Here is a 19913-nt window from a genome sequence, read left to right on the forward strand (position 1 = left end):
GTTCGTTAATAAGGTAACCAACGACGAAATTATTTTTTTAGATAAATAATAAAAATTATAAAGTTAATAAAGTTATTCGATAATTTATCCGCTATGTAAATCAATTTCGTGTTGGCATTCTCCCCTGACAATCTCTCTTTCCAATTTACAACGATGCAGGAAAAATTGACTCCATTATAGCTATGCTATATTACACGATGTTCAAAATTCCATATGCTAATGCTTTCCAAATAGAAGCTGATTGCATTTATACTTTCCCAATGCATATCAATATGGAATTTTAATTCGATTCGAGTTTAAATACGTCGCGTGCGATATTACCAAGAATCGCAATAATTTCGTAATCGATTTCACGCGTCACCGATCTATGTAAATTGTAAATAACCATTGTATGGATACGCGTACACGGTGTATCACATTTTAATCATACGAATAGTCGAAAAGAAAATACATACCTCTTTTCACCTCCAGGCAAATGTTTAACCACTGCGATACTAAAATACTTTTCATAGGTTTTTCTTTGAAAAAAGAACGACCAAGGGCAAAGACCAAGTGGTTAAGGGAGAAATAAAGAGAACGTGAGATTTGTTTTATCACGAGTGTCGTTCGAACGAGAGCCTGGCGTTACAAAAACGCGTGATAAAAGAACAAAAAGGCAAGGAGGATGATAAAGGGTAGAATAAAAGTCTGCAGAACGATCTCTCAAAAATCGGACTGGCCATTTTTCGCGTACGCTTCCGGCCGCTGATAAAACGCCCGTCCCGCCCGGAAGTTCCGTTAAAAATTGAAATTTCAACACCGCTGTACGTATGTTCCAGCGTGAAAACGGACCTAATGGAAGAGGGGGCCAATTCGACACTCAGCATAGCGAGGGTGGGACCAGCTGACAGCGGAAACTACACGTGCCATCTCACCACCATGCCCGATCAACCTGCCACTGTTCACGTGCACGTGCTCAACGGTGAGCATAAACGTTTTTCTACCGTCTTAGAGCCGGCGCTTGAAAATTTTCCAACGTTCCTAACTCGATACGTAATTTAAGAACCCTTGCACATTCCTATACGCGTTACAGCAAAAGGAATTACATGTATTTGAAATGGTACAAGCGTAATATTCACTCTTGTCCGTGTTACAGTCGCTTCGTTTCGAAAGCCATTCTCGCAACTAACGCGTAATTAAGCATCGAGCGATTTTCTACGAACTTTTACATCGTGCCAAAGAATAGAAAATTTTTGCTCTAACAACTATATCGTTATCCTCTTTTAAATTCGAACAGATTAAAGTCGAACAGATTCGAATTACGCTATTCCGCCTAGTATTTCAATGAAGTTCACGGTATCGCAATAGTTGGGTTAAGAATTTCATTTACCTGAAATCACGTATTCCGTCGATCATCTGCAGTCGTAAAAAAATTCAACGTAATGTGCATGTAAATTACAGCCGATGCAATATTCATCAACCGCGGCCAATCCAATCCGCGGAAAAGAATTTGAATACTCTCGTTCGCTAATGTTTCGTGTTGTTTATCGATGCAGTGGTTTCCACGTTTGATGTGCGTATTTCATGAATTTTTACAATTTATTTTTTGTTTTCATGTATTTTCCTAATCGTACCGAATTAATAGGAGAAACACAGCGCCAGAAATTCTTGAAAAAAGAGGGAATATTTATATTCCTTTTGATATTCATGAATATTCCAACGATTATTCGAATTTCAAAAAATAAAATCAACAAGTCTACGTAAAGTTTTCTGAAAATATTTTTTAGGAATTAGGTAATTGCGTTCGACGAAGATGTAGCGTAAATTTATAAAAAGTTAACAACGTGGTGATTCGTATTCGATGAACCCCGCCGAAAGTTTTCGACGTAATGCCGAAGGATCGCGAAAACTTGCACTACGATCTTTATGAGGCTGTCAAAATGAAAGTCACGTGGCCGACGTTAAATATCGTGTGATATTTATGCATATTACGCTTAATTACAGGCGTGCGTGACGAAAGAAGCGAACAGAATATCAGGGAAGGTAACTTCCACGACGCCGCGCCGCCGTTAAATCGCAACAAACTCGCGCGCGACGCACAAAACTCCTGATAAGATATGCGCGACTTATCACCGCCGATAAACTCTCGCTACCTAAACATAAGGTTCAGCCTCTGCGCTAAATAAGACGATCGAAATACAGAAAGTAAGATGCGTTTCTTATTGAAAAATTTAAACGACTTTCGCAACTTTAAGCAAAGAAAAAAGAAAATAGAAAACGGTATTTTTAAATACCGAGTAAAACGCGAATAAAACGCGAACGAGAAAGTAATAAAACATGTGAAAAGCATAAAAACGAAAATTATATAAATCGAGATAGTAAACGAACGTTTGATTTATGCTGTGGAATTTGGCTTTAGATCGCAATTGATCCGCTGGAACAACGTTTTTTGGAAAAAATTCTTCAACGTCGAAGAGCCTTTGACATTTGTATTCCCTTTTGTCCTTTCTGGTGGTGCTTTATTCCCTTTCCTGTTTACCGTCGATTGAAATTCAAAAAGAGAGAACGTAACGATGAGTCAGCGTTGCATAACAGAGGCCCGTGTTAATTGGTTTTTAGCTCTGTCGTTTACCCCATTTCGTAGCTATTGCTTTTTACAAAAAAGCCGGTTATATCGGGATTTACGACAGCGAATTCCATCAAGACCTGACTAATTCACGGTTATATCGAGCGGGAAAACGAACACGCGCCACTCGTTCGGTCGTTCCTGGGTTATGCTAAATGCAAAGCGTGCTTTCGCCAGGTAAAAGTTTACTCGTAGCTCGTAGCCTTTCAAACTTAGGAAACTTACATCGTGGCGCAACAGCGATGCTCGCAATGCCCGCAGGATGCGTCCACAACAACAATATCTATCCTCGTTGCTCTTCGTGCAAAACGCGCTCTATCTTTCATTTGGAAATTGTTGAGAACTAAATTTCGCTACTTTCCTCGTGACATCTTTGCTTCGTTCGATGTAAAATACGTCAGGTAGAAACAAGAGTTCGTAACGTTTTGCAACAACGGGATGCTAATTAAAAATAGTCTCTGCGTCGTTTGCCATATACATCGTCGAGTAAATCTACGTAGAAATATGTAAAGGTTGTTTTCGAATTTTTTTAAGAACACTGGCAACTTTTGTTCTAATCCGATATTATCCTGCTCTGGCAACAGCGCTTTCTTAACATTTTCGCGCGGTCGTACCAACGTGTACGACCCTTATCAATTTCTTAAGCCAATATAGTCGAAAGCTAACAGTGTTTGAGTGTACGTAACGATGTTTCAGGAGAAAGCTTAGCCGAACTCCATCACGGATGCGCAAAAAGCGTGGGCGGTAGCGGGTCGTTGCTACTGCTTCTGTTCGTTCTCCTGGGCCGGATACAACAGGTGTTCAGATGAAGGATCGACGACGCTTCGTCGCCGTATCGACACGGCGCTGCACGAATAACGATATGGACTTTTATATTATCGTTGAAGAATGGAGCTAGCCGTGTGGACGCGTAAACGACGAACGAAGGAAAAAAGAGCGACGAAAGAAATGGATGAAACGAGAAGAGGTGACATAGGGCGGGGAAAGTAAAACGTGGATCGAAACGTTACGAGAATAGACGAGAGAATAAGCTACTGCGAGAAAGGGAAAGGTTGGCAGCGTCGATCCGCCGCCATTGTCTTTCTGCGTCGCTACACGCCAGTTTCCGGTTCACCGTTTGTCCTCCATGGCCGACTCGAGCTCGTAAAGCGCCCGACTCTCGCGTCTTTGTCCTTCCGATTGCCGGAACTCTCGGATCGTAGTCGAAAGAATTAGGCAACCCGCCGAGGTTCGGAGGAAGGAATTAATTCGTCGATAGCGCTGGTTGCTAGATCGATCGGATCGTATCGAAGGTGAGAGAGAAAACGGGCTTAGAGATTCGATTTGGAAATTCAATTTGGAAATTCGATCGGCTGACTCGTAGTCTTCCTGTTTTCGCGCGTCAGCTACGTCATGTGCCTTTATATTCAGTTTCGAGAACGAAGTCAAGCGCGAAGAGTTTGGCCGCAAAGTTGCGTCGTACGTAAACGAAGATGGAACAAGGTGAGGACGACACGTGCATATCTTTTGCGTTCTACGTTAACTCGTGTAATTGCACGTTTTCGTTTATTTTAGCGATCGTGTACGATAGATCTTTGTATCGTGGAATACATAATCAAAATATAATAAAAATAGTACATAGGGGTTTAATACGTATAAAAATGTTGACATATCTTGTTATTCGGCACTCGAATAGACTGAACTACTAAACTAATCGAAACGGATGTAGATCAGTAATAAACTTAAAACGTTCACCGTCTACGATTCCAGAGAGAAATGTCCTCGCTTTCGCGTCGCGTCTCTATTACCTTAAATTTCTTAGCACGGATGGTGAACGCGTTAAGTTTCGATTCATCGGATCGATCATCTCATACTCGCAGCCATACTTTTTCGTTTATTTCCTGGAGAAATGTCTCTTATTTTTCCACTTTATGTAGGACCGCCTTTATCATCGAGCCAATGCGAAAAATACCAAAAGATTTCCAAAGGATCGTCGATAGCGATCTAAAATTGTCTCGGCAACCAGAATCTACCGATAGCGAAAGAATCAGCTTTGATCTCCGGCGCGGCAAAAGAGAGCCGCTGCCGGCGGGAGGTTGTTCCTTCCTCCCTACGGTCGCAACCGATTGTCTCGGGAAAATTCGTACGAAACCGTGTCGCCTGACTGTGCCCAACTGCGTCGATTCGAAAATCAGCGCAGCTTCGATCAAGTTTGCGTAAACGCGCAAGTATCGAGCACTCTTATACGTGGCCACTTATCCGCATGTCGACGAAGAAAGCGCGAACTACGCGCCGGTTACTTTAAGTTGGATAACGCTCGGAAGCCGCCTCGCGCCGTTGCATTCCTTCGTCGCGTTCCAACGTTTCCGAGATCCGTGTTCGGAAGCTGGTTTTACGGCGATGCACCGCGAGTCTTTGATTCCGAATCTGTGTCGACGTGCGTTCGTCGGAAAATGGCGTGATGATGCGACGATGATCGAGCGTCTCGCGTATATTCGTATCGGCGATCGAACGAACGCGCGTTAACAAGTTTAAGCGACGATCGTTCGTTCGATCGTAATTGCGCTTTTCCTTCTTTACCGAGTTCTAGTTGAATTCGGATATCGATTGCGAACGAAGATAAGAAATACGACGTATCTAATAAGAAAAACTATTCGATGACTGTAACAGTGAGTTTCCTTATTTATACATTTTGTTCGAGTAATCATGCGTCGACGGGAGGAAAAGTCGACTGTGTGTACCGAGTACGGATCGCTCGAGCGAGGCTCGAATTATCAGTATTATCTAGTTTTCTAAAGAGCCAGGCCGAAGCATCGCGTGAAAGAAAGCGGAAGCGATCGCGAAGCGCGTCTAGTCGATGGTATCTAGGCGTCATCGAGGAGCGCGCGATCGATTCGATCGTCGACGAGATAATCGAGAAAAGTGAGAAAGCGCCGCATACGTATATCGGACGTATGCTCGATCCTCTCCACTCGAACGAATACAGTGTACTTAATTCGTAACATCGACTACGCGCGTCACGAACATTTGTATTTACATCGTTCTTAGTTAACGAGAATGTTATGCAACAACGTGTACGTCTCGTTGTTTTCTATATCGACTGGTTGTAAAATTACGCAGAAGCACGAACAAGTGGACGAGTCGTAAAACTACAAATACCTAGTACAAATGAAAATGCTTAAGAGATTAAATTATTTCGTCGGCATCGTTGTTTCTCTAAGTAAAAGCACACGTTTTTCAAATTTACCGATTTTCGTATCAAAGGATCGCGGTAATACGGTTCTGTGGTTCGTGAAAATAAATTCGAATATTTAACGCGATATCGTTGATTAAAAATATGAGATATCCTTTGATCGTAAACTAGCGAAAATTCGTGTTACGAATCAAGGATTAAACCACTCGTAAAGCGTTTTCGAGCGGCTCAATGGGCACAATGGGATGCGAGAAAAGCGATTAACTGCCAACCTGATCCTAAGCTCATCAATTAGCGTTACGAAGCGAAGTTTTAAAGCGGCGGCAGCTACGCGTTTTAGATAAAGTCATTCTTTTTCCGTTGATCCGTTGATCTGTCGCTCGACGGACGAGGCTCTCGAGCGGCGCTCACGGCGCGCAATTGAACTTCTGTATCGGGACAGATCGCACAGTAATACTCGAACTTGACGTAAAATCCAAAGTTTTCTTCGACGGTGAAATTATGAAATATACGATATGCGTTTTACAAGACTTTGTTCCTTTCCTTTCTACCATTTGTTCCCGCCGATCTTTAAGAAGAATCTTTCTCCTTTAAACATCCACGATTTCACCGAATAACATTTTCTGCCATTTTCTCCTAGACACAGAATAGGCGTACAGCTGTTGATAGAAATATTTCGATTCAAGATGATATCAAAGGTAAGCGATATGAAATCGAATAAGCGAAAATAAGCCTACTACGTTCTTTGCCGCGTTCCTTGCTACGTATTTTCGATCTAATCGTGTTTTTCTATCGTGAAAATACGTATTTCTTAGATTCGACGAAATCGCGAAACAACTATCATCCTCGAATCGGATGAAAAACGTTTCTCACTGCCATTTCGTTTGCGCGATTCTCGGAACCAGTCCGTAGAAACCGCTCTGGTAAGTGGCGGAAATACACGGTCCTAAAGTTGCTCCAAAGACAAAATTACCCCTTTCCCATAGGAAACGTCCGCTTTTGTTGCCTGGACAAACTGGCCCGCACGACGAACTGGTTCCAGCGCCAGATCCAAGTAACTGGAGATTGAAGTTTCAAAAGGACAGCAGCCCCGCGCAAACTACCTACACGCGGCACTCCACTCGCCTGCTACACGTATATCGGTCCGTGACTCTGCAAGGGGTGAATGCAATGGGTCGACAGATTGGACGTCGTTCCATCGATCCTAGTTGATTCGACAGCAACTCTATTTATCCGTCACTGGCCGAGAAATGCTTTCAAGCTGGATTCCTCCCTGACGATCCACCTTCTTTTTTCCTCGATACGTGCGAGCGCTATGTGGCGAGATAATTAACGTCGCGAAACGGCTGACGCGAGAAAATTGCTACTTTTGTCTTAACTCGGAGAACTAGAATTCCGAGGCGAAAAATTTTGCAAGTTCGAACACTTTTACGGCGGACCGTGTTGCGCTATGCAATTGCGGACAGAGGAAATTCGAAAATGTAAAAAGAGAAAAGAGAAAATATAATTTTGCAAGATCGAACTATAATTGGCAAGAGTAATAAATAAATTTACATACAAATAGCGTTACCTCGAGTAGAGTTTTATAGAAACTCTCATTTTCCTTCGTTTTTGTCCGATTTTGGGGAACGAGACAAATAAGACGCTGGCGCGTACATACGCGTGTATATTCTAGAATAGATAACGCGATAAAATATCTGACGCAAAGATTCGCATCACTCGTATACGCGAGTACCAATTTAAAATTTTAAAAATTTCTCGTAAAAGTTTCTCGTATTTTCCGCTGATTCTATTACATTTCCTTTTAAATGTATATTTTCGAAACGTTTCGGCACGTCTATATCTTTTCCGAACGTCCCACGACCATCTATTTTATTTTGCGACTAATTTTTTCGTTTTAATTATTGTAATCGCCGACAGCCACGGTCACGCATATGCGACACCCGCTTTGAAAACGAATTAAGACGAAGAATATCTTCGATTTGATCGAACGTTTGGAATTCAGAGGATCTCGCTGTATTCCGTAGCGCTGCGTGTTTAACATAAACGAACAAGTTTTCTCCTCGAAGCGTTACCATTAGCACATCGATGTGTCGTTGTTCGAAATAGAGCGACTTTAGCCAATCGACGTTTAAACGATTTCAGTTGGCGAACAAGTACGGGCGAACTAAGATCAAACTGCGAGTAGTTTTCGAGCGATCGCGTGCCCGTCGATCAGCTCTGCCGTTCGTCGAGTTTTGTGCACCGTAAAATCGATTGTGAGCCACTGCATGAACAGACAGGAAGCCTGATTAGACAGCCTCTTAAAGCAATTCCACGTAGAAGCTCGCTCGATGTAGGTCAGCTTCTTAAATCCTTTATCCGAGGTAAGTTCGATGAAATACATTCGTAATTAATAACGCAAGTCGATTCAATTTGTTCTCGGGTTAGAACGTAAGAAAAAAGTGGCACATGGTAGAATTCCCAGCTTTTAACTTTCGACGGCGTTTCTTCAAATTGAATAAAATATATCAATCTGTTTAACATAACGATCTTTGCGAGGAGAATATTAGCTTGCGCGAAAAGTTCCTTTCTTTTCACTAGGCGATAATAGATGAACAAGAATTTCTGTTTTATATTATTTTATCGAATCCAGGCGTGATCCATTTCGTTCTATTTCTGTTATTACATTCGTGCATAATTCGATAAACTGATATAAAACAAAAAACATTGTGCGTCTATTATTTCCTTATAAAACGAAAGAAACATTTCGGACAACCTAATAGTTTCCTGTGTCAATATCGATATGATACCGCTGTAATACCTACGTGTACAAATATATATATACATACATACATACATGTATACCGTTGTATACCGCTAAAGTTATCTTTTATCAGATACTTTATATACGTTATATATTACAGAAAGAATCATTGAAAATCGCAAAAAAGCACCGTCGTAAATCTATAGGATTATTATGAAAAATCACTCTGATACTTCTAACGTTAATAAATCTGTGGTAAGAAATCCAAGTTATAACAGCGATACGATCGATTTTATCCAGGGTCGAATGCAGCAAGCCGGGGTACGTTCGTTCCAATTTTTCTCCAACGTTCGAACGATGTTTGGAAGATTTCATCGTAGAACCGCATCTCGATCGCAGAGTACGTTCTGGGGTACATAAAACGACGGCAAGAAGGAGGAAAGTTGTCCGAGAAAGTATCTCATTGGTTAGGCAACGAACGAAAGGAGAATCGCGGGGTTACGTTACTGGTTGTATCGCGTTGCACTTTCAACAGATACGTTTCTTACCTTTATCCGGGCTTTATCTTCACGAGCGATATAACTGGATCGGATCGACGTTCCCTCGTGGATAAAATTTTAAACAGGTCAGGACTGGTAAAATTGAAAAGGCAGTCGAACGAGATACAATTTATAGAAGCTAGCAATTGTCAAGGAACCGATAAAGGCGCTACGATTTACCTAGGGAGTTGTAACTTGCTTCTTTCGTTATTATCTTCTCTTTCGTTTTGATGGATGCGCGTGTGCTCTCTGAAGTTAAAGATGCTTTTCGGACGAACAACATATCCTAAGAGACGACATCCGTGGCGTTGCTTCGGTTGAATCAAATCTATCCTTCTGTACGAAATTCTGTATCGTAATACATTTGTAAATAAAATTTGCGATCCAGCTATTCGATACTACTCTTGATACGTTTGAAAAAGATACGCGCGCGTGTGAAATCGAGATACTAATATTCTCCGAGCTATCCGTAGGATATCGCGTCGCAGCGGTTCTCGTAAATGCCCTGTAGCGATCTTTTTGGAATTTTCTGTAAGCCTCTGTTCGAAGCATTCCGCATCCGTGAAGGCAAGATATCCTGTATCGTTAGAAAACGCGGCGTTTCGTTCGTGACTCCAAGCTTCAACGAGAAATTATCGAAACATTTTCTACAGGCATTTGCAAGGCGCGCAAATAAATCGTACGGTATAAAAAAAAGATACCGATCCTTTTACTATTAACTGTTAGAGCTAGTAATAAACGCTCCAATTTTTCGTATCACAGTTGCAACAGAAAAGGGAAGGCGGCGAATCGTGACGGAAACGAAGGAGGACGCGTTACCGGATGAAATTCTCGTTTGTTCACATTTAAAAATGTCGGAGGAGGATACGCGTTTCAAGATGCGAGACAGAATATTTCTCTTCGTATGCCGCCGCTTCCGGCAAGCACACACCTTGCCCCTTATCTCTATCCTCCTTTTTACCTTCATGAATCACGTTCCTCGATCCTTACCCTTTTCTTTGTCTCTCTTTACCTCTCTCTCTCTCTCTCTCTCGCTCTCTCTCTGTTTCCATCATCCGACTCTACTTTTCATTTTCTTCCACCCACCTCGATCTCCACGGGGCGGAATAAAAATTAAAGGCGAGTAAAAGGGAAATTGGCGAACCGAACGACAGCTTACGAAGCGCGAGAAGCTGTTTGAATGTTTTAAGAGGAAAGTTTCGAACGGATCGTGCGAAGATAACTCGAGCGAACTCGCGGTTTTATCGCGAGAATGACGACGGAACCGGTTTCCCGTGTAATCTAATAAGCCAAGTTCGTTGTCGGCAATAAAAATACATCGTCGAGCGAGCAGAAAGAACGGGAAGAAAATGTAGCGTCGCTTGGTCTGCGACGCACGTCCTTATTGCGCGCGGTCTACCTAGATTTAACGCGATGAAATTGTTATCGAAAATTTTCTCTCCGGACGTGACGATGTCCTCGAATGGCGAAACTGGAGCGTAACATCGGCTATAAACCAAGAAGTGTTTTTATTACGCGATTTTTATTTTTCCCGGATAAAACGATCGAGACCTCGTTCCGAGAGATTTTACGTCTAACGATTAGGGCTCCTCGAGAGATCAACCTTTCCGTGTCTTTCGACGATAAGACGGAGAATGTCCTTGAATCGCAACGTAGTTGCTAGAAAATATCGCGATGTTTGTATTTCGTTCAAGACGAATGCCGTAAAGAGTATACGGCGTGCGTTTTGCCACGGGTATCGGGAAATTTAAGGGACGAGTCTTAAAGCCGAAATGAGATCGGTCGGAGAGGATCTGTGCTTCGGCCTGCTCGGTCCTCGGATTTAAATTCCCTCGACTTTTACTTCTGGGGACGCCTGAAGACCGCCCGCTTCCTTTCGTTCGCGCGCAGGAATATTTTCGTCTCATTTCGACTTCGAGAGTCACCCTGAATACCTACGTACGTAGTTGTTTCTTGGAAAATTGAACATCGATCGTGCAACAATTACGCAGGATAACGAAAATGAGAAATTGACGAAAAATGGAGTTGACCTATTTTAGCCGCTAGAAGACTCGCATAGAAACAGGCTTTTGCGAACCTTTACCTTTAAACGCGAACCATATAAAACCGAAACAACGTTTATTAGGAAATCTAACATATGTTAGAATCGACGTTTGTCGAAATATCGAGCTAAATGTCCAAAATCTGCGTTTGAAATATTTCCGTCGAGAACGGACCACGACTCGATTGAAAACCATATGGGACGAAAGATATAGAAAGACAGGGCCATTCGTCGTGGACGAACTCCATCTAGAAGTCGGAGGAAAAAGACCACGGATTAGCTTTTCAACCGTGACCGGGAATGCATCTAAAAAAGCCAACCCCCGCCTTTATCATCGCGTCACAGGCGACCCGTAACCCGATCGTTTCTCTATTGTAAAGGACGGTGCAAGAAAACCCGGAAAACGGAGAACTGGAACAATTTGTCCCCGTTTCCGGCGAAAGAGGATCGTTCCCAGCGTCTGTTAGAAAGCTGTCCGGGTGCATGCGAGGCAAATACGCGAAAAGTTCGCGTGAATGTAGTCCGCGCGTAAAATGGCCAACGTTATATCGTCGCTGGACCACCCTCGTACGAACTGCGCTGGGCAAGATAGCGAGGTTGGCGTTTAAAAATGCCGCAATTTCGTTCAACTCGTGACTTTTCATCCTTGAGATCCGCTAAACTGGACAAAAGTCGCTAATCGAGGACAAAAGTAAATGTACTGGTAATAGGAGTTGGTACCAATGGCATTTTCGTTAGATACCGCTTGTTACGATGTAACCGGATCGTCGATGAAATCGCGAAAGAAATCGGCGAAGAAAAGAAGATAAAATTGCATCGGCGAGATAAGAGTCGACCGATACATCGATCGAGAGACAAAGACCAAAGGATCGTTGATTCGACGGTCGAGCCATACCAATTAATTATCGATCAGCGGTACTTATGTAGAGATACATTGTAGCTGTTTCCAAAATTCAGAATTGCGATTATTACTTTTATTTCGTCGTTTTAAGTTTTATTTCGTCGTATCGTCGCGCGATCGAACCGTAAAAGCTATACTCGTCGTAGAAAACTGTGTATTTCGAAACTATCGTGAGATCGTAAAATCGATCGCGAGAAACCGCCGAATTTCCATGACGTTCGCGTTCGCCGTCTTGCCACCAATTTCGAAATTGTATCGATCGCTTGTATCGACAGGTTTTTCACTGTGCCCGGTGAAAAGACCGGTCGTAAAGACCGAAAAGATCGTGGCTCTTCTCTTTACACGCTTTAACGAAGAAGGGAAGATGTTTGCGTCTCGCGTCGTTCTACGAGAATAATCGCAACGATAAAAGTCGCTGATGCAAATTTATCCCATTAGTAACCACGATACGATCTTAATCGTGTAACCGCGCGAGTATCGATGAAGCGCTCGTGGTCGAATTTTCATCGTTTTCGCATTATCTCGGGCTCGAGTGACGCGTGTGCGCGATCGTGGAAAAGTCGGTGCTGAAACGTAGCGAGAGAACGCAGACCGGTTGCGTCGTACGTGCGACGCGTATGAAATATTGCGTTATTTCTAAGTTTGCTTAACTCGCGTTTCGCGAACGCGTCGACGTAATAACGGACGCGTATCACGTACCGCGCAATAAGAAGAAACGGAGATCGCATTCAGCCAAGCGACTCGACGTCGACGTCGACGTCGACGACGACACGACACGACACGACGCGACACGCTGCGCCGCTCCTCAAATAAAGTTATCCACCATCCGGTAAAGAACGAAAGGAATCGTATACGCGTGGACATCGCGTATCGATTTGAACAGAGAGGCTCGTTAATTAATCGGGGCGATGCGACGCGGCGATCGATTGCGCGCAAATACGCATGGACGACCGATCGATTCGCATCAACGTACGCTAAAAAAAGGATTTACAAGGTTCGAATCGGAATGGTAAGTGATAAACGGCGACCCGATATTCGACGCAATATTTCCAGCCTGTCCTGGTCGGTGTGCCCGGCCCGGATAAACGGCCCGACGATCCCACCATGCGTGATATAACGTCGCGCAGGCAAATGTCGATGCGATAGGCACAGTCGCTAAATACATACGTACGTATATGGCGAAAGGGTGAAAAGCAAGTGAATAGAAAGAGGGATAAGAAGATCTCGTTTCACGACTTATCGCACTCGCGTAAAATCCAACGCGTGCCACCGACTACTTTCGCCAAATATTAACAACGCTTTTACGTAAGAACGCAAAAAAATCGACGACGTATTAGCGACGGGTCGAAAATATGTTAGTTTTCAAGCGGTATCGTCTAATCGTCCATGACCGATAACGATAGTTTCGGCTCGTTCGCTTATTTTTCAGGTGCTTCGTTTTAATTTAGATCGGTTACGCTCTGCGTTTCCTCTATTACCTCTGTTACGATGTTATCGATAAAGATCGACGATGGCCAAGAGTGATAAAAAAAATTTTCTTTGTCTCGGTGACCTTTTTCATAAATATCGTGGAAATAACAGTTACTTTTGCTTTCCGATGAAAAACGATAACGAGACGGTCAATTACCGTGAAAAGGTCGAAGAGAAAAGAATAATATAAACTAACGGTAAACGAATAAACAAAAGTAGGCGGCGATAAATTGTTCTCGCAGAAGCCAAGAGAGAATAGGAAATAATTAACGAAAAAAGAGAAAAAAGGAAGAAATTAAGTAACAGAAAAAAATAGAATTATTGAAAAGCTGATATAGAGGAGGCTGTTGCTTTTCCGGCTGGGGTGGTAACTATCGCGGTTCGTTTATTGTCCGATTATTAATTACCGTGGATATATCGGGAGGCCAGGCGGCCGTAAATAATAACGGGGAAGCCGAGTTGTCGTGTCGCGATCATTATTTACCGCGGCGTGTTACGTTGCACGCCAGATTCCGGAATCGCGACTGTTTCGAGGAGCGGGTGTACGAGGTGTTGAATTACGACGAGTCAACGAGAAAAATTCACACGAAAATCGGTTGCAGAAAATTTGCGCTAGCCATCCAATCATCGCCTCGTGATAAATCTAAATTTCGGCAACGTACGAGTTGCTTCTATATTTCCAATTTAAACGATCAAACCGTACGAACGTGGAGCAATTTGTCAAATAGGACTCTATATTCGCTGAAGAAATTTTTATGGAAGCGCAGCTTCTACGTAATGGATGACTTTACGATTCAGATTGTAAATACCACACTGTTTTCCTCGTCTTTTTCTTTTTTTCTTTTTTCTTTTTCTCTCGGATAAAATTCCACCGACGACAAAAATTATTCGACGCGAAAAATATATCGTATCTATCATCGCGTCTAAGATATTCCAATAGATCGTCGAGTTTAAACATATTTGACACGTTTTTACGCGCGATTTTATACATACTTTTATACGTACGACTTTATAAAAGTTGCCAGTTATTGGCTCGATGGTGACAGAGCGATCGAACGATTAAAAAATACGTCCGAGTTTCAATAGCGCTTTCGAGGAAATCGTAATCGCGTGGATCGCGAGTAGCTCGTAAACATCGGTAGGAAGAAATAAAGGTCTTCATTGTGGAAACTAGCAGAATCATCGTTTCGTAATTGCGACGGTGAAGCGATCGAAGAAACAGAATATTTTAGAGTTTATGTATTATTTAAACGGCTTTTGCAGCTCTCGTTGTGACTCGCTTGACTCTGGTTTGCAAATGATCTCGTTAATATTCCGTAGAATTCGACGTTCTATTAATATAGCCTGGATAATGCTGCTCGAAGAGTAAACATCCGCGTTTTATTTTTCTCCTTTGAATTACAGCTTTATATGTGTCGTATTGGTTAGAAAAAGAATTATCGATTTAAAAAAATTGCTGACAAAAGTTAAATTTTATTTCAATTTCGCTACAAACGAGAAACGCGAGAAAAAACTGCGTAAAGTATACTTTCGTGGAAGATCGTTGATCGCGAGCTGAAGGTGAGAAAAAGTTGCAACGAGTTGACGCGAATTGGCCAAAATTGCGAAAGTCGGCACGAATTTCGGCGTATCGGCAAAAGTTAACTTTTATTTAACGTCTTTTGCTCTCGATTTATCTGGATCCTCTACCCAAGTTACAGAATATTCGCGCATTTGCAAGAGAAAGACGATGAGAAACTACGAAACTACAATTTTATTGACGCCGGATAACGACAAAGATAGGGCAGAAGCGAAAGAAATTAATCGAAATTAAGAAAAAGAAATTAAGAAATTAAAGACGGAGCAAATATCGAATATACGTACGTCGATGCTATTCTGGAAGATTTGAATTCGCGACACGACGACCGCATCACTGAGGAATCGAAGGTGCTCGTAATTTATCGAAGCACTATAGTTTCAACGGTCAACTATAGAGTGGTTCGTCGAAGATTTACATACCGAAACTGGAATCTTGTAACGGCGTCGGTATCGTTTATGGAGGAAACAAGACGTGGAATCGAACGCAAAATCGACCGAAGGAACGGTCTAATTTCCGTGTTGCGACACGATGGTCCGACGTAAGATACTCGACTCACGACTGGCGACTTGGCGGTCGAACGAAACAAACGGAACATTCAGCCGATACGTTCGAACACGCGGACAAAGTTAAATTGGACCAAGTCGTGTCGAAACGAGGAAACGTTTTCGGGGTATGGCCGATGCTAGCAAATCGCGAGACTTTCTTCGATTCAACGACGATAAATCTAGTTCTCGATCGTGCGTATAAACAACAACGTTTCGTGTGAACCCTCGTGATACCAACGGAACGAGATATCGCGAACGAACGTTGGATCATCCGGATAAGGAACAAGGTATTCGCGAACGCACGACAGAATTTTTGTCATGGATATATTACACGCGTTGTGCAAAACTGTTTGAAATTCCTTTAACACCGTAACGAGACGCGAACGTCGCGAGTATACGTAAGAGTAAAATATGAAACAAGTTTGAAAATCATGCCTGGAGACTGGAGGATCGGGAAGATACCATCGTTAGAATCCCTTCGGGAAAAACATTTTCGTTCGTCGTCGGAGTAAACGCCGAATCGACGCTTTTTATCGTTTAGTTCGATAGGATGGTTGGTTAGCGAACGCGGATGTATTCGGCTTTTGACGAATTACGGAACAAATTAATTATCCCGACTCAAATTTCTGACCCGAATTACCCTCGCACACTCTGACGATCTTCGTCTGTGCATCTCTACGACACCTACGATACGTCGTATAAAAGTTTGTCTCTCGTTCGAGTCGCGTAGAAGCTGAAATTTGTGGCGATTTCGAGGTACGGCGACGAGAAAAGAAATTAGAAAGAAAAACGAAACTGTGGCGAAAGTTGTACGTCCGACGAAACTTCTGTTTCCGTGATAGCTGAGTTAGCACGGAACGGAAATGAACGCGGTCGATCGTTACGCCGTAATTGCGATGAACGTTGAATCGCGAAATACGACGCCGTTGGTCGAAAAACTCTGTTAACGGGTAATTATCGATACCGTGATCGTGGCAAATAGGCGTCGATTATGTCGCATAATTGTCACACCATCGGTATGTGAAGTAACGTTAAAATTTTGCATAAAATTTGTCGAGACCTATGTAGAAAGATACTTTGATAGGTCGATTAATCGACTCATTAAGAAGCTGTTCGCGATTTCCCTCGATCATTTCACGTTATCGAATTCTGTTTTTTCTTTCTCTTTCTTTCTCTTTTGACAATGTGAAATTGTGTTTCTACGAAACAGAATTCCAAGGATTCGTTTGATATTCGTTTTCCACCTAAATTTTACGAGTCTACCAAGTTTCAGCAAGTTGACGCACGTATGTACAACGTTACGTTTCTTTGTTAATCCTGTTACGATCAGCCGCGTTAAAAAATCTCTCCGTCCGAAAAGAAAAATCTGCCCGACTAGACGAAACTCGAAGCGAATTATACGAAATTTGGATGGTGAACGTTTATCAAATATCGATATCGAAGTGGAATTGCTAAGTGAAGAACAAACGTGACCAACGTTAACAACAGACGAATAACGTTTTACGAGAGATCGAACGAGTAGAAATATTTTATCGAGGAGGCCGTTATCGACGAAGCTAAAGCTTTGCGACACCAAGCGCGGTATATTCGAAGATTTAGCCGCGCAAGCCGCTACGTCAACAAAAGAACACACGGATTTGGATTACATTCCTGTTGGCTGATCCACGCTCCCTCGCGAATCCACTGACATCTTTCGCATGCGAATCAGGAATACGAGAATACGTGACGAGTGATTTTATTAAAGAAACAGAAGATCTTTATGTATCTTTATGTGCGCAGCTGTTTAATTCGATCATGCCGCCGAATAGACGTATATACGTATTACGCGAGTTATAGAAAACATTGAAAAATCGTATCAGCGGCGAAACGAGACGCGTTACGATCTATCGCGTTCGTACGACTCGTAAAATTTGACTGATAACGATAACGACAGCTGTCCCGATACTTAGGAAGAAAAATGGACCGATAGAATAGCACGTAATGAAATTACGCGCTAGTAATCGAACGATCAGTTTCTTCGTTTCTCTCTCGCTTCGTCTCCTGTTTTTGGTCCGCGTTACAAAAGTACGTGCCCTAAATAAAATTTCAGAGATGAAAGCCAAGAGAGGAACTGTTTTATTTGCTTCCATGTTATTCAGTGGAGATTCTCCACCCAGGAGAAGGCAACCACGGGCGTTTAGTATATTGTGAGATCTCGCGGACGACGCGTCGCGATGAATAATGGAAGAAACAAAGTTAAATGATCCGTTCGGTCGAGTTTCTTATACCGTTTCCAACTCCTACCGTAGAAACCTACGAAACACCTTTTGGATTCCGTGATAAAATTCTACTTGTCGCAGTTTTACGCGTCATCTATTTTTACCAGTGATGATAATTGGCTATCTAGGAATCGTGACGTTGAAAAGCTAGCGTCATACGTTTTTATATCGCGAAAGAAAACGGGCTTACGAGTGGACCATGCTTTCAAGAGTTTAAACGTGTCAAACTCGCCAACTTTGCTTTTTTCAACTCGTACGTTTGATTACCGTACGATGTACGTGTATATCGTAGGTACGCGATGAACGTTCCATTCATAGATTCGTTTATCGGAAGAAGATGACGTAAAAAAATATCAAATTATATCGCGTTATCGCTAAATTCGTCGTTTGTCCGGGAAATTTCTCGAAAGATTCGGATAGCGAGAAAAATAGATGGTTCGAAGCATCGATTCGTCGCGAACTGGTGGCCTGCTACAGAGTCGAAGAATACGACGCGTTTAACGTTTCGAACTTCAAACAGATCGCTCTTCGGCTTTCGTCTTCCGCGTGATTCGACATCGTCTCTTCGACAACCGGACCAATCAAGCGACGAGCTCATCAGCCAACGACGAAACTCGCTTTTCCTCCTTCTCCCTCTTCTGTTTCCTTTTTCTTCTCGACCCTTTCTTTAAAGCAGTTGTTTCCTTCGCCTCTCCGGTTCTTCGTTCACCAAAAGTTCCTCCGTTAGATCTCGTTTCCCCGGCAACAGTCTTTTATGCTTTCGTTCGTATTAAGCCCGGACCGATGTTTAAACCATGAGTTGGTCCGCCGTCCGCCGTCCGCCGTCCGCCGTCCGCCGTTCATCGTCCGTCGTCCGTCGCGTCATTCCATCGGCAACGCCGGCAAATAGCATCGTCGGTGATTTTGTCTTCGGACTGACCACGTTTCTCATTTCTCAACGTCCGAGGCATTCCTTCGTACGCCATGGAACATCACCCACATAGCGTGTGCATCCGTTCCGTTTCCCGCCTTATCATTTTTTACAATTTACACCACTGTGTCTCTCAGTCTCGTGATCTAAGTCTGCCTTCTTCCCTTCTCGTTTCTCTTCTTTCGTTTCGTTGCCGTGGTCGATCGTACGAAGGGGCGAGAAGTTGCGTAGAAAGAACGGAACATCGACCGTCATAGCGAGGTGGACAAAGGACGTGGAAAGGGCAGAGTCGCAGAAGCAAGAATTCGATCGATCGAGTCTGCTCGTGCAAATTGATGAAGAGCGGTGGACGCGAACAGGGACGCTCCATTTTTTCTTTCCAACTTTTAAAGCGCGACAGGGGTCTCGCCGGTAAGTGACTAGCTAATCTGGCCAACTTTCCACATGTACTTAATTCGTGACAAGTATCTGTGTGGAAGTATCGCGGCGAAATTATTTAGATTTAGAGCGAGATTTTGCGAGCGTTGGAAAAATTCTGCTCGCGTCGCTCGTAATCCATTCAAAGTTGGCATAAATTGCGCGTGATGAAGCGATGGAGCGTCGTGCGTCGCGCCTATCGAATCTTTCGCCGAAGCGACAACGGCGAGCAACTTTTTCCTGCTGCACCGTGTTTCTCGAAACATTCGTCGCTCGTTGTCTGTTCGCGTTCGAGACGGCAAAGATCGAAGAAGAACGGTATGCTTGCTGCTACGAACAAATATCGCTTTAAAATCGATACGATATTCGTCGCTCGAATATTCTTCCGATCGCGTTGCTTCGACGTAGACGCGCTGCTTCCACGAGATGACGTTCGTTGCGTACTGCGTTTGGAACGCGCAGCAACAAGATAGGACAACGAGTTCCTTGTCGTTGACTCGGTGAAAAGGCGGCCTTAAACGAAAAGTAGAGAGGTTACGATTATAAATCCGTGCCGTAAATCCGTATAAACGCATCGTTATTGTCGATTCCTCCGATCTTTGTTTTATTTACTTAGTTCGTGCATGCTCCGATCGTCTCCTACGGTCGCGTCTCGTCTCGTTACACCGCAAAAATGTAAACATGCACTCGTACACAGGTACGTAACTTTTTTACCGTGTTGTGTAACGCG

At 43.1% G+C, this 19913-nt stretch overlaps 1 protein-coding gene and 1 long non-coding RNA gene across 7 annotated transcripts in view; one reads left to right on the forward strand and one right to left on the reverse strand.

The window, feature by feature from the left end:
- Positions 1-4895, forward strand: part of LOC117213910 (protein sax-3-like) — a 125067-nt gene extending 120172 nt beyond the window's left edge. For 4 of the 6 annotated variants that reach the window (XM_033459605.1, XM_033459604.1, XM_033459608.1 and 1 more), the window contains 2 exons: positions 819-961; positions 3302-4216. In XM_033459605.1, coding sequence (XP_033315496.1) covers positions 819-961; positions 3302-3414 — 256 coding nt within the window. In that variant the 3' untranslated portion in view covers positions 3415-4216. Of the gene's footprint in view, positions 1-818; positions 962-3301; positions 4217-4521 lie in introns of those variants that run through there. The other 2 variants (XR_004488746.1, XM_033459607.1) reach the window with 2 other exon arrangements.
- Positions 4896-5303: 408 nt separating this feature from the next.
- On the reverse strand, positions 5304-16904 carry LOC117213913. The gene is made up of 3 exons (XR_004488748.1): positions 16893-16904; positions 16255-16257; positions 5304-5434 (listed from the first exon to the last, which is right to left on the reverse strand). It is a non-coding gene; the product is annotated as an uncharacterized LOC117213913 (long non-coding RNA).
- Between the last annotated feature and the right edge of the window lie 3009 nt (positions 16905-19913).

The sequence above is a fragment of the Bombus bifarius genome, unplaced genomic scaffold, assembly GCF_011952205.1.
Source record: "Bombus bifarius isolate JDL3187 unplaced genomic scaffold, Bbif_JDL3187 scf7180000009145, whole genome shotgun sequence".
Classification (NCBI taxonomy): domain Eukaryota; kingdom Metazoa; phylum Arthropoda; class Insecta; order Hymenoptera; family Apidae; genus Bombus; species Bombus bifarius.